This window comes from Plodia interpunctella, chromosome Z (genome assembly GCF_027563975.2).
Source record: "Plodia interpunctella isolate USDA-ARS_2022_Savannah chromosome Z, ilPloInte3.2, whole genome shotgun sequence".
NCBI lineage: Eukaryota > Metazoa > Arthropoda > Insecta > Lepidoptera > Pyralidae > Plodia > Plodia interpunctella.
Genome location: NC_071324.2, coordinates 1,565,081 through 1,577,995, shown reverse-complemented (window position 1 = coordinate 1,577,995; position 12,915 = coordinate 1,565,081). Strand labels below are relative to the sequence as shown.

At 36.2% G+C, this 12,915-nt stretch overlaps 1 protein-coding gene across 1 annotated transcript; it reads left to right on the top strand.

Annotated features, from left to right (window-relative positions):
* Positions 1-684: 684 nt before the first annotated feature.
* On the top strand, positions 685-12,481 carry Lmx1a (LIM homeobox transcription factor 1 alpha). The gene is made up of 4 exons (XM_053768746.1): positions 685-813; positions 8,747-8,948; positions 9,233-9,849; positions 10,606-12,481. Exons 1-4 carry the CDS (start codon positions 723-725, stop codon positions 10,851-10,853), a joined length of 1,158 nt encoding a protein of 385 aa, XP_053624721.1. The 5' UTR covers positions 685-722; the 3' UTR covers positions 10,854-12,481.
* The last annotated feature ends 434 nt before the right edge of the window (positions 12,482-12,915 follow it).

The following is a 12,915-nucleotide window of genomic DNA, read 5'->3' as shown; positions in this document are numbered from 1 at the left end:
ATATAGATCTATCTAAACTTTATTGACCCACATACCTAATTCGCCAATTTACTCAAAGCAATTTAATTAACACGCTGTCGCGTGCAATTGAATTTCAATTTAAATTCCAAGCACAAATTCAGCTCAATCGAAAACACTGGACCAAACTTGCAACATTCAATAAACAGCTGATTTGGTCGAGTATTGCAATACCGTCTGTATTTCTATGACAGTATGTAACCATTTACAATATATCTAATGTCAGCTTAAGTGGTGGTACATCATTAGTTAAGATATGTTTTGAAAATCCTATAGTCAAATAGAAAAAATATACATTCCAATTTGACTGCGATATAAATGTAATTATTATCGGAACTAGGTTTCTTGGTTCACCAAAATTTAATAGTTGAAATTAAAAAAAAAAAAAAAAACAGCGCAGACACCTGACAGAACTGGCCGAAAATTAGTAATTAAAAAAAAAAAGGCGAAACACTTAACGGCCGGTCTGAAAGACTTCCAAACGAAAAAATACAATTTGTTACTTGGCTTCTCTTGCGGAAAAATATCATAGCGCCGATGTACATCTTTGACTATGTTGGCGGAGGGCGGGGCCGCCCAAAAAGGGTGGCCGTGATTGGTGGACGGATGAAAGGGGATACCCTACGTGTAAGCAGGGTCGCACGAACATTCTCCCCCATTGTGCGTTTGGTGCTTGCCGAGTGGTGACGTTGTGTTAGTTTTGTATGAAAAAAATGTTGGAGTTTTACACGAATTTGAATCCTGGATTGCTGCAGGACGGCATGCAGCCGCCGCTCTCGTGCTCGGGCAGAACAGGTCAGTGCCTTGATTTTTTTTTTGTGTTTTTTTTTTGGCGCAATTTTATCGGCGACTTTAAGTTTACTTTGTTGCGACAAAAATTTGAATTTCTTTTCATATGCTTGTTTCTCATAAATTTAATAAAAGATGTAACTGAAATCTTGTATTATGAAGTAAATTTTTTTTACTGATTTTATGAATTTTTGTAAATTTTTTATTTGTTATACTTTACTGGTTTATTACAATTGAAATATGTATATATATATATCTCTATTGTAGTTAAAATTTAATCTATTGACAATACAATTTAAATTATTAATATCATATCATATTATCATCAATATCAATATTGTGTAATTCTTGTAACCATAAATGTGAAACAGATTTGTAAAATTTGATGAATTTTGATATTATAATGAAAATTTCATCGTCTCATGATGAATCAAAGTGATTTTCGTTGTTAAGGCGCTGTGTTTCTTTTTATCTTAGATTAGTGTGGCATAATCTGTCGAAAATACTTTTTTGTTTTTACGGTGTGAAATAAAAAATATTATAAAAACGCGATGATGACGCACTAGCGTGCCGGAACATAGTGCCTTAAGTTATAAATCTATTTTTTTAAATGACTTAACTTTACACGGGTAAATCTAAGCTGGATTCACGGATGGGTACTTATATTATCCCGAAAATCCAACGGGAGCAATGTCGCGCGCGCAGCGTGTATCATAATAAATTGTTCGATTATATTCTTTGCCGAAATATTACGGACTCTTATTCTTATTAAAAGCTATAAAGACCCGATAATTAAATACTTAATTATTTTGTAATCACAAAATAATATAAAGAATGCAAAATTAGACACCATACTCGTATACACAACTCAATTTTAATAACATTCGAATGATAAATGTAAGGAGAAAAAAGTGAAAAAAAAAGTGTGACGGAGGACTAAATTAAAATGACTCAAACAATGAAATGATATCTCAAGCAGAAATCCGGGAAACTTTTGTATGAAAGCGAGAAAGAATTGTCCTTTGCTTTTTTATTGAACAGTGGAGTTTCTTAAAAGGAATTATTAAATTCTAGGACGCCTTGGTGTTTCCAGAAAAAAAAAAACAAAATACAAAGCTATATATTTATTAATGACTAGAATAACTATATCTTAATGAAATAAATATTTGAAATATTTTTTTTTAATTCTTATTCATCATGGCTCAGGTAATAAAGGGCGCAAATGACTTCAGAATAGCAAAAAGTAATTATGTAGGACAAGCAAATCATATCCGTTTCTTTCCTGGTCTGTACTAGTTTTCCACTGCTGGGCAAAAATCGCCCTTAATTCTTCAAAAAATCTCAATTGGCTGCAGTTTGCTGCCGCCACCGCAAGAGAATCCTAAAGTGAAATTGTATTCAAAACGAGAAATAAAATCTGCCTACACCAAATGTTACTCCGGGGAAGCCAAATAGAAGACCAAAAAAGTGTTGTCTCCTCAAATATTTGCTCAAAAATCTCATATCTAACACAAGCCTTTTTTTTATTAGCACGTCCAATGTAATTGTATAGCTTTTAAAAAAATACAACGGTTACTTTAAAATTGTGTTGCGAAATACCGGACAAAATTTTCCCGGGCAAATTTTCCGTAACTGATTGATAAACAATTTATTACGTTCATTTTGCGGCAGCGATTCGGAATTCGTGGAATATAAAAAGCTGAAGAAGATAACCAACGAACACTTAAACGATTCAATTATCTTTATATCTCTTTCGCACAACGTCTCTTCCTGAAATTGTATCGAGAGGTTTAAATTTATTTTTTTTTTACAATCGTGTCATGAATTTTGATGATGGTAACACTCTATAAAAAAAAAAAAAACAAAAAATCAGTCTCTTGCGACATTTTGAGACAAAGACATTTTGCGTTGGAGACTTTGATATTGCGTTTTGCTTCTATAATACACGGAATATTGTTTTATCAGTGGATTTTCGTACTTCATTTTCCGGTATTTATCATTGTTTGTCGCGCATTTGCGTTCCCGGCCCTATTGCTCAAATCAAAATAAAGGTTTTATTAATTTTGTTTCTCTGTATGCAATACGTTTATCTATACTTATTTGTTATTAAATATATGAATTGTCACATTTCGTCTTCCTTTTAGATTAGCCTGGCGTATCATATTAATTCTTTAATTTTCTACTAGTCATGTCGAATTCCAATTTACGTAGATAGTTCTAGAAAATAACACGGACCCTGGACTCCTACGCTCAACGACTGAGGAAGAAACCGGGAATACATCTAAATGAGATATAAAGATACATATATGATTAAGTTAGTCCCAAAGTTAGTTTGAAACTTGTGTTATGGAATACTAACTCAACAATACTATATTCTATAGCATATACACGTATAGATAAACATCCGCAAGACCCAGGTCAATCTGGAAAATATCATTTTCCATGTTGACCTGACCGGAGATTGAACCCGGGACCTCCAGTATAGCAGTCCGGCAAGATGACCATTAGTCGTCAGTCAGTCAGTCAGTCTATCGTCAGATAGAGAGAGAGAGAGAGAGTTTTAGAAAATAACACGCTCGATCTGTTCAAAATTAGTAATCTGTACAGTATACAGATAAAATACAAATAATATGTTTTAAAAAATAATAATTTTAACCATAAAAAAGCTTTTAATGAGAATAAAACATTCGTTTCTCGTAGAGGTAGACTCGTAGGCTTTCGTAGCCGCGTAGCCCGTAGCGCTACGAGAAAGATCAATACTTGCCTGCGTCGTCGTCGGAGTGTGTACGTAGATAACTGTTTATCAGTGCGTATCGCCACAACCTTCGCTTGGAGCTATTGTTCTAATATCAATGATAATGCCTGAACTTTTTATAACTGCATCGTTTTGTTCGTAATCCATGTAGAATACTATAAAATGTGTTTGTTTGTCATTATTTAACGCATTAGGTTGAGATGATTTTTTGTATGAAGTCGAAGGGCCGCAGACGTAGCCGCGGGACAACCGTTAATAAAGAAACATTCATCTATGAAAATTAATTTTAGCATAATATTAGTAAACTGAAAAGAGGTATGATTAAATGTAAAGGAATGTACAATATTTACAGAACGTCGCGGAAGCCGGAGCGCAATCTCCGAGGCATTTAATGAGAATTTTAGATTTTCTATAAGAAATCTCTTGGGGTTTACCTCGAAAATTTTTGTACAAAACGAATAAGTATAACGGAATGCGGTTTCCGACGCTCCGTCAACAATCCAAGGATAAATTCCAGCTCGGAATCAGACAGCACTCGTGAAGAACACGAGAAAGCTAGAACGTTTAAGGAAAATGTGGCTTTTAACGCGTCGTTAAAATTCCACTCAAAGACAACAACGATTTCGAAATTGTTCGAACATTGAAACAGTTAAACGTAAAACGGAACGGTGATAAAAAAAAGAGAAAAATAAAATCACAATCGAATTAGAGGACCGTTTCGCAGTTTGAAAGTCGAATAGCGATGAGGAAATTCTCCAAAAATCGAGGATTGCCGAATCGATTACCGTTTTTCAGGGCAGCCGCCGGTTCCAGTTTGCTCCCAGTTGATCCCACGACCCGTTTGACCCCGGGGAACGCCCCCTACACCCATTGGGCGTGCCCCCTCCTCCCCCCACCCTAAGACGGTGACGCGCGTCTACGCCATTTCGTGCGTGCTTTGGTCTTACCCGACGCGGCGTCCTACGTGAGCGACTGTTTGCTATGCTACGCTGTACGTGAGTGGATACAGCGATAACGACCAGCTTACCACCATCTCTTAACGCGATCCACTTTGAGACCTAAACTGATCTGCATCGCAAATTCGCACCATCGAGTTAAATACATTATTGTGAAAGCGATTCATTTTAGGTTCGTTCCTAAATTTCATTGGAATCGTTCGGTAAAAGTTGATGGCAGGCCTGCAGGGCAGGATTTTGTGGCATCGCAACGCGCTGTCTTGTCGTTCAATTAGGACTATAGAATTATTTATATCGTTTTGTTGTATGTGTGTATCTATATAGACAAGAAAAAAGGGCATAGGTGGCTATAATAGGCTATAAAAACTGGACCACTGGCCGAGAACTGGACATTCTCGAAAAACAAAGGGGTCAAATGGTTTGAAAATTTTTCGTCGCTTCTCGAATCTGTTTTATAAATTAAAAAATCAATGTTTTGAGATCTGAATTTCTATATTAGATTAGTACAAAGTATAATTATCTTCTTCTTCTTCTTATGTTTCTTCCACAGTAGTTGAGCGTCGGAGCCCAGGATCCACTTTCCTACTTTTTCGCTTACACTACGCGCGGTCGTCGGCAGTCGTTGTTTCACAATAAACTAGATGCTCGTCCCAGCTTCGCTTGGGTAAAATCATATAAAAAGAAACCTATGTCACTCCTAAAGGTTTCACCTATCCCTCTGTACCAAATTACCATAAAAATCGGCCCAGTAATTTTCGAATTTATTTCTTGCATACAAAAAAAGAAAAATATTTTCTCTTTATAATACGAACAAAGCAAAACAAATGCATGTTAAAGTAAATTTTGCAATACAATTGTAATAAAATGTATATTCAGACAGTTTACAATTGAGTTTTTGACAATGTTATTATTGTAATACCTATTTTCATGAGTGGAAATATTATCTAATTAGTACGGATTTTAATTGTTAAACAACTAATTTCTAAAGATATGATTTTGTAGCTTTCAGAATTATATCCATATTAATATTATGAATCCGAAAGTTTGTCTGTCTGTGCGATTTCACGGCAAAACCTATGGACCAATTTTGATGAAATTTGGTATGTATCCAATTAAATATTGCAGATCAAACATAGGCTACTTTAAAAAAAAAACAACCATAATTACTAATAATACTCCTTTCATTAAAGTTTGCACGACAATCATGTTTTATCCGCTTTCAAAGAGAAATTCATTAATACAATTTTACGTGTAAAAGTAGACGGTTATCATGTTCCGATGTAATTAAATCAACATAATTTTTTTTTCTCTTTCACGTCGAGAAATGCGTTTCATAAGGTTTCAAAAGAGATTTTCTAATTATTATTTGCAAAAATACGAATTGGTTGGTGAAACGTCACGACTGAAAAATAAACGTTTAATAACAGAAAATTTTCGGACTAAAGTCAACATTAGTTCAATGGCCGGTCGGAATTCGCTCATTCTCGATGAAACACAGAACTGAAATATTTTTTACAAACCATTTTTGTATTTTATTCCAAGACCTAACAATGAAGGAATGTTGATATGTTAACGGTTATTAACAGAAACTCACTATTTTAAATACGCGTATTATTCTTTTATAAGTTTTTGTTTAACTTGTGTAAATGTATTTAAGTATTGGACGTCTCTTCTGAAAAAATTTTTAAGAAGATACATTCAACCGATTAAGCTGAAATTGAATGTACACACAAGGACGCACATGGTTTTTACGGTTCCGTACAAAAATTAAAAATCGAAACCCGTATAAGAGGTCCACTCCTAAGAATCTGAATTGAAACAAATAAAAAGACTGATGATTATTAGATGTTTAATTTTAGCAAATAATAATTTGATAGAAGTAGAATTTTGCATTGAAGTTTATTGTGCCGCTTCTTCTGCACCTGCGCTTTGGAAAGTACATTTTTGATGTCAATAAGTGATGTTAATCTATGGATTTATCATCGTGAGTTGACATGATGACGTCAACGAGAATTTTAAACTAGAATAAAAAATTACAATTTAAATATACATATTATACAAATAAATAAAAAGCCAGACAATTCACACGAAAGTTTGTTTGAACGTGATGTCGGTTCAGTGCTAAATAGACACGCGCTGCAGTCTTTGCGGTTCTCCACCTGACCAATAAAAGTGTTTCTTTTTATCGGCATTGTGGTATGCTAAAAAGAGATAAAAAAACGATCGTTAGGTCGATCTGTTTTGTCCGTAAGGAACTGTATATAGTATATTTAATTCTGGAGATAGGACATGTAATGCCGACTCCAATTGTCGTCGAACAGTTCGCCAAACTGTGTCGGATTCGGTATACATTGCTGGTTTTTCATTGCGGTAAATAAAAGCACTTATACTAACTGCGCAATGTTCTTGCATTCGCGTCGACATGTGCCAGAGTTCGGCGACAGTGTAGAGCTGGTATAATATTTATCTACCGGTATCAGTACACGATGCGAATGTATCTACACTCCGTTTTTAGGGAGTCCGTCTTAGGGATTTATTTATTAAAATGAAATAAATTTAGTGACCACGAAAGCAATTTCCTATAAAGTCTATATACCTATTTTAATTTATCTTCTTCATAGGCGTATTCCTCATGGCTGAGGGTCGTGGTCATTACGTGGAATGAAACACACACAACAACTTTCTTGGCATTATTAATGGAGTGGTTTGCCATTGCCTTCTCCATTTCACACACAAGTTAATAATAAACAACCAGTGTGCAGGTTTCCTCACGATGTTTTCCTTCTCCGGAAGCAAGTGATGGAAGCGGGCGTCTTAACCATTACACCACCAGCGATTAATTTTAATTTATGCTGCTGTAAAATCTTAGAAAGATTGTTGTTTACTCGTAAGACATAACCAGTCAAGCGTGTATAGAACCACGCACAGTCCAGAGTTCCGTAGTTTACTACAACAATTATACAAGTGCGAATCGGATTCACTGACCAAGAGTTTCGTGCCACGCCACGTTCGAAGATTTATATTAGAATACAGTTTTAGGCGACTAATTACTCGTAAACATAAAGCCAACTTTGGTATTATAATTTTCCTGCTAATTACGTTATACACGAGTATTATTGGCGTAACGTTTGAATTCCTACACAATTTCCGACACCATGTTATATTGGTAAATGGAGTAAATGAATTGAAATGAATTCTAACAATAACCATTTCGTTGGTAGAGAGGTGAGGAACACTTGACTCGTAACGAAAATTGGCTCTTTAAAGCTTAATAATTAATATATACTTATCTTAATAATAACGAACGGTTTACTAAATCCTAAAACGGTTTTCCCACACCTTTAATATTTTTAATCTCCGACGCAAAAAGAGGGATGTAATATCCGAATACGAAAGTGTGTTTGTCATCCGACAAACACACTTAACGGTCAAAATTATTCGGATGTCGGACGGGTGGTAGTTATTAGATATTGTTGGTCAAAATCGGTTCAGCCGTTGAAAAGCTATAGCGAAATCAATATGGAAAGTTGTTGGTCTTTTTATTATTTGTTCAACAAATAAACTTGTTGAAAGACCTATCCAGCCACTCCCCATGCTATAGGAAAGATGAAAAGAATCATTCTCACATCACGTAAGGTACCCTAAAAATTAGGTTTTACCACTTTATAGGCGTGATTAATGTGTATGTACCCATACAAAATTAGGTACATCCAATGTGCCTGGGGCTTTAGGTACTGCGTCCGCTGGGATTTTATTACATTTCAATCCGGTGAACTCGTGTGCAAATTGTAAAATTATCACTTGAATCAATATTGGTTCTGACTTTTGGGGATATTTGTATGCACGGTTCGTTGACTGCGTATTTCAAATTTTAAATGTTTATTAATTCTTTTGCAATTGCGAATTGTATTTTCTGAAATATGTATTATGTAATGTTTATAAATTAAACTTTATATAACCACGCAAAAGTTGAGAAAAGTCTGCGTGCAAAATAGCGGAAGAAGATGCATCAAATTTTTTAAAGCAAGCATTGACTGGCTTGACATAAATATGTAAGCAACTTATATTCGATAAAATTGTCAGATGCGTCGTTTTCCCTTATGACTGAGGTCATGGTAACAACATTACCATTTACATTACCTGATAAATAAACCAAAACAATTAAATTATGCTTTCGGCAGTAAGTACGACTACCACATGCTACTAACCAAAGCGATTTCTTCCCCAGAGTTGAGCGCCAGCATCAAACGGGAGAAAATCGTGGAAATCTGTGAAGGATGCGGCCAGAAGATACAGGACCGGTACCTGATGAGAGTGGGGGACCTCTCCTGGCACGAGCACTGCCTCAGCTGCTGCGTCTGCGGGTGCCCCCTCGCCCACACCTGCTACACCAGAAACGCCAAACTTTACTGCAAACCCGATTACGATAGGTACCTGACACTTTCAATCAATCTTAGAAAAATCCGTCAAGCGCATCTTGAAATAATGCAAATCTATCTCATAATGGATTTTTCTAAAAAAATCAGTCATATGAAAAACGGGTTTTCTGATTTAGTTATAGTATTACGTTTTCAAGGCTGGTAGTAGATTAAGTTGCTTCTACCGCTTCCAAGTTAGGTGTGCCAAAGCGATTGTTTGCAATGCGATTGTGCTAAGCGAAAGGCTGAGCGTCGTGACTATTTCCTCTTGTCTTTACTCCCTTACTTACCTACAGATTGTTCGGCGTCAAATGCACCAGATGCGGCGACAGACTCCTGCCCCAAGAGATGGTGATGAGAGCCCAGCAGTACGTCTTTCACATACAATGCTTCGTCTGCGTCATGTGCTGCCAACCGCTCCAGAAAGGAGAACAATATGTCATCAGAGCCGGACAGATATTCTGCAGGCAGGACTTCGAAAAAGAAATGTACCTGATGCAGCACGCTGAAGACGACATGATTATTGACGATTCGGACCGACCTCGTGACGGAAGGCGGGGCCCGAAACGCCCAAGAACAATACTGACTTCAGCACAACGGAGGCAGTTCAAAGCGTCTTTTGAAGTCAGCCCAAAACCGTGTAGGAAGGTTAGAGAAGCGTTGGCTAAAGACACTGGTCTAAGCGTCAGGGTGGTCCAAGTCTGGTTCCAAAACCAGCGGGCTAAGATGAAAAAGATCCAGCGCAAGGCGAAGCAAGAGGGAGACAAGAACACAGAGAAGGAGAAGGACAAGGATGAGAAGAGCATTAAACAAGAGTCTCCGTCGAGCGAACACGGCAATTACTTGGGGTTGGATGGGTCATATTCTGCGTCGAGCCAGCCCCTGAATCCCAATCTGCCATATTCTCCTGATGGTAAGTTTTAAGTTCAGTGGCATGTGGTTCCCGCCCTAAATTCGGACCATTCCATATCTTGCCGCGGATGACGGACTAATAGAAGATATACCTTCACAGCTGATAGACAACAACAGCATTTTGAAACAAGTTTGACATCAGGCACGCGCAATGATGAGAGAGGGGATAAAGTTTAAAGTTTTCTCCTCTGTATAGTAAGACATTTTAATATAAACAATCTATATAAGTATATAAAACTCTTTCGTTACTGAGTGACTGACTGACAGACAACGTACAGACGAAACTACTGGGCGTAGGAAGCTGAAATTTGGCATGTAGGATGTGGAGAGTGTATGTGAGCACTAAGAGAGTATTTTCGGAAATTCCACCCCGAAGGGGGTGAAAACCTTTTATATGAAAGTTCTACACCGTTGAAGTTCGTGACGTGAACATTTGAGTTTTAGTTGTTTATAACAAATTAATAAATACGTGTTACAGAATTTTATGAAAATTAACCCTCAACCCCTTTGCAAAAGGGGGGTGAAAATTTGTATGGGACTTAATACAATTTTCAAGATAAAAATTGAAAATTGGTAAACATACTATTCATCATTTTTTTTAAAGAATGACCGAGATTTTACTATAAAATTCACGTGGGGTGAAGCCGCGGACAAAAGCTAGTACAGTGTAAAAGTGATATAAGATGTTTGACTCACCGTAGCACTAACAGCCGCCAAATACATAGATACATTGTTAAAAACAAAATGTTGTCCCTAGATTACCCGGCCCATTCCGGCGACAGCTTTTGCAGCTCAGACATATCCTTGGACGGGAGCAACTTCGACCAGCTAGACGAAGGCGCCTCTGACACCATGAGCCTTCAGAACCTGGAAGTGCAGCATCACCCACACCAGCACAGCGGGCACCAGGGTCACGAGCCCTTGAATCTCGGCACCGGAGCTGTTGTTAACCCTATAGATAAGTTGTACCTCATGCAGAATTCTTATTTCAGTACGGATCATTGATTCGCTGGGAGCCGTGGCGGGAGGAGATCCAGGGCTGGCCACAGAGCCCATCATTCTGCCATGGACCTGTGCACCAAGTCCACCGCCACGGCTACCATTGTTTCGCCATCATTTACCGACACCAACGCGCTTTTGGCTTCAGCTCTCAACCTCAACAAGTATTACGAGCAGTATTAATGTCCTTGTTTAAAGTTAATGAAATCAGAATTATATAATCTGTGGCGCGGCTTGGGCCATCGTTGCCGGCGACGGAAACATTTTTTCTGCCCCTTTCATGTCATGAAAATTATGGTGTATGAAATAAATAAAATTGTAATTATTTCAAAATCATCATTGTTCTCATTGTAAAAGCCTCTTGTACATATTTTGCAGATCTGTGTTTGAAAACATGTTAGATTGTGTATATAAATAAAAGACATGACGTGTGTATGTGTTTTGAATGAATTGAAGGTGTACAAACTTTCCTGTTATACAGTTTTACTAGATAATTACGAATATAACTATTTGCTGTTAGTATTTCCGAGACTGTCTCAAGAAGTTCTAAGCACTTTGCAATTGTGTAACAGTAAACTGAATCACTGATGTTACTTTCAGAGGCTCCTGGATATCGATTTTGCTAATCGCGTCTCAATAGTAGTGGTTTTTTAAGAACTGTGTATTAAGCTTAACATTTTAATTAAATGTGATGATTAAATTTACTTTTGGCGAATATAATTCTTAGATAATAAGTGTAAATACTGTACAGAAATCCTAATTAAAATTACTAATTTTAGTACACAATGTGGCTTTTGTTGCCAAAATTATATTGTAGAATTCCTGTTTAGCCAAATGAAAATTACTGGAAACGAAGCTTTTGCTGCATGTAGTGGTGTTATATATTGTAAATAGTAAAACAATCTGTAGTTATTTGTTAAGTATTGCGATGATAATATTCTAGTCAATAGTATACGCTCATATTTGATGTAAAGATCTGTATGTAGGTCATATAAATTATAGGTAAATAGTTATTGTGTTTTGTTAGTTCGAAAAATATTATTTAATGAAAAATGATAAATCAGACGGAATCATCAATTTTTTTGTTAACACAGAATATATACAAATTGACTGAAGTTGTTTATATTGTATTTTAACAAAAAAAATGTGTATAATAAAAAATAAGACAGCCATGCCATACGTAATATTCACTTTCACCGATAAATCGCGTAATATTTTCCATGCATACCTACAAATACAGGCCTACCTATAAATTTACTAGGATACTTTAATATTTACATGATGATAATTATTGTCTTGTACTTAAATTATATACTAGCAAAACCCTGACTGCTGGATTTATGAAGTGTTTTCCCTGAGACGTTAATTACCATGGCAGTATATGTACTTGGGTGGAGAAACACATGATAAGTAAAAACTTACTTTGGGGCTAGCTCAATCTGTGTGATTTGTCCTAATATTTATTTATTATTATTATCAATACAACACACTTCCATGGTGATAAACTAAATACTACCTATATTATTGTCCTTTTTAAAACGAATCTAGTCAAATGCTTGTAAATCATTTGTTATTATTAATATTGATGTGAAACTAGGTCTTATCTCTATACACTTAGACCATGTAATTTTATAAATCGATGTAAATCAAAAAAATAATAATTGACATTTTTGCGTTTCAATTAAAATCTTCACACTAGCACTTATTGGCAAAAAATATCAGGCAGATGGCTGGTAGCAAAAAGGCACTTTCAAAATGTTAGGTTTTCTTTTTATGCTGACAATCCATGGATTTAGTAAGTACTTCGTACAACGAGTACCTACTAATTCCATGATAATATCAAATCAACATAAAAAAAACTCGACTAAACTTAGCTCCTGACTGCCTGAAAAATCTTTAACTATTAACGCCATCTAGTGTCACTGACATAAAACTAACCAAAGTGTAAGTTTGAAAGCGCACCGCTTTCTCGGCCGTTCTAAAAAAAATGTAGGTACCTAGTGAAGTTAAACACACATCCCATCCAAGAGATTACAGAGGCCAAAAAATTGTTCACGGTTTTCCTAAT

Bases quoted from the DNA above. Each gene is read 5' to 3' on its own strand.
- Lmx1a (XM_053768746.1), top strand. From the start codon at position 723: ATGAAAAAAATGTTGGAGTTTTACACGAATTTGAATCCTGGATTGCTG. The intron at 8,949-9,232 runs GTACCTGACACT...ACTTACCTACAG, and splicing joins TGCAAACCCGATTACGATAG to ATTGTTCGGCGTCAAATGCA. The intron at 9,850-10,605 runs GTAAGTTTTAAG...TGTTGTCCCTAG, and splicing joins TCTGCCATATTCTCCTGATG to ATTACCCGGCCCATTCCGGC.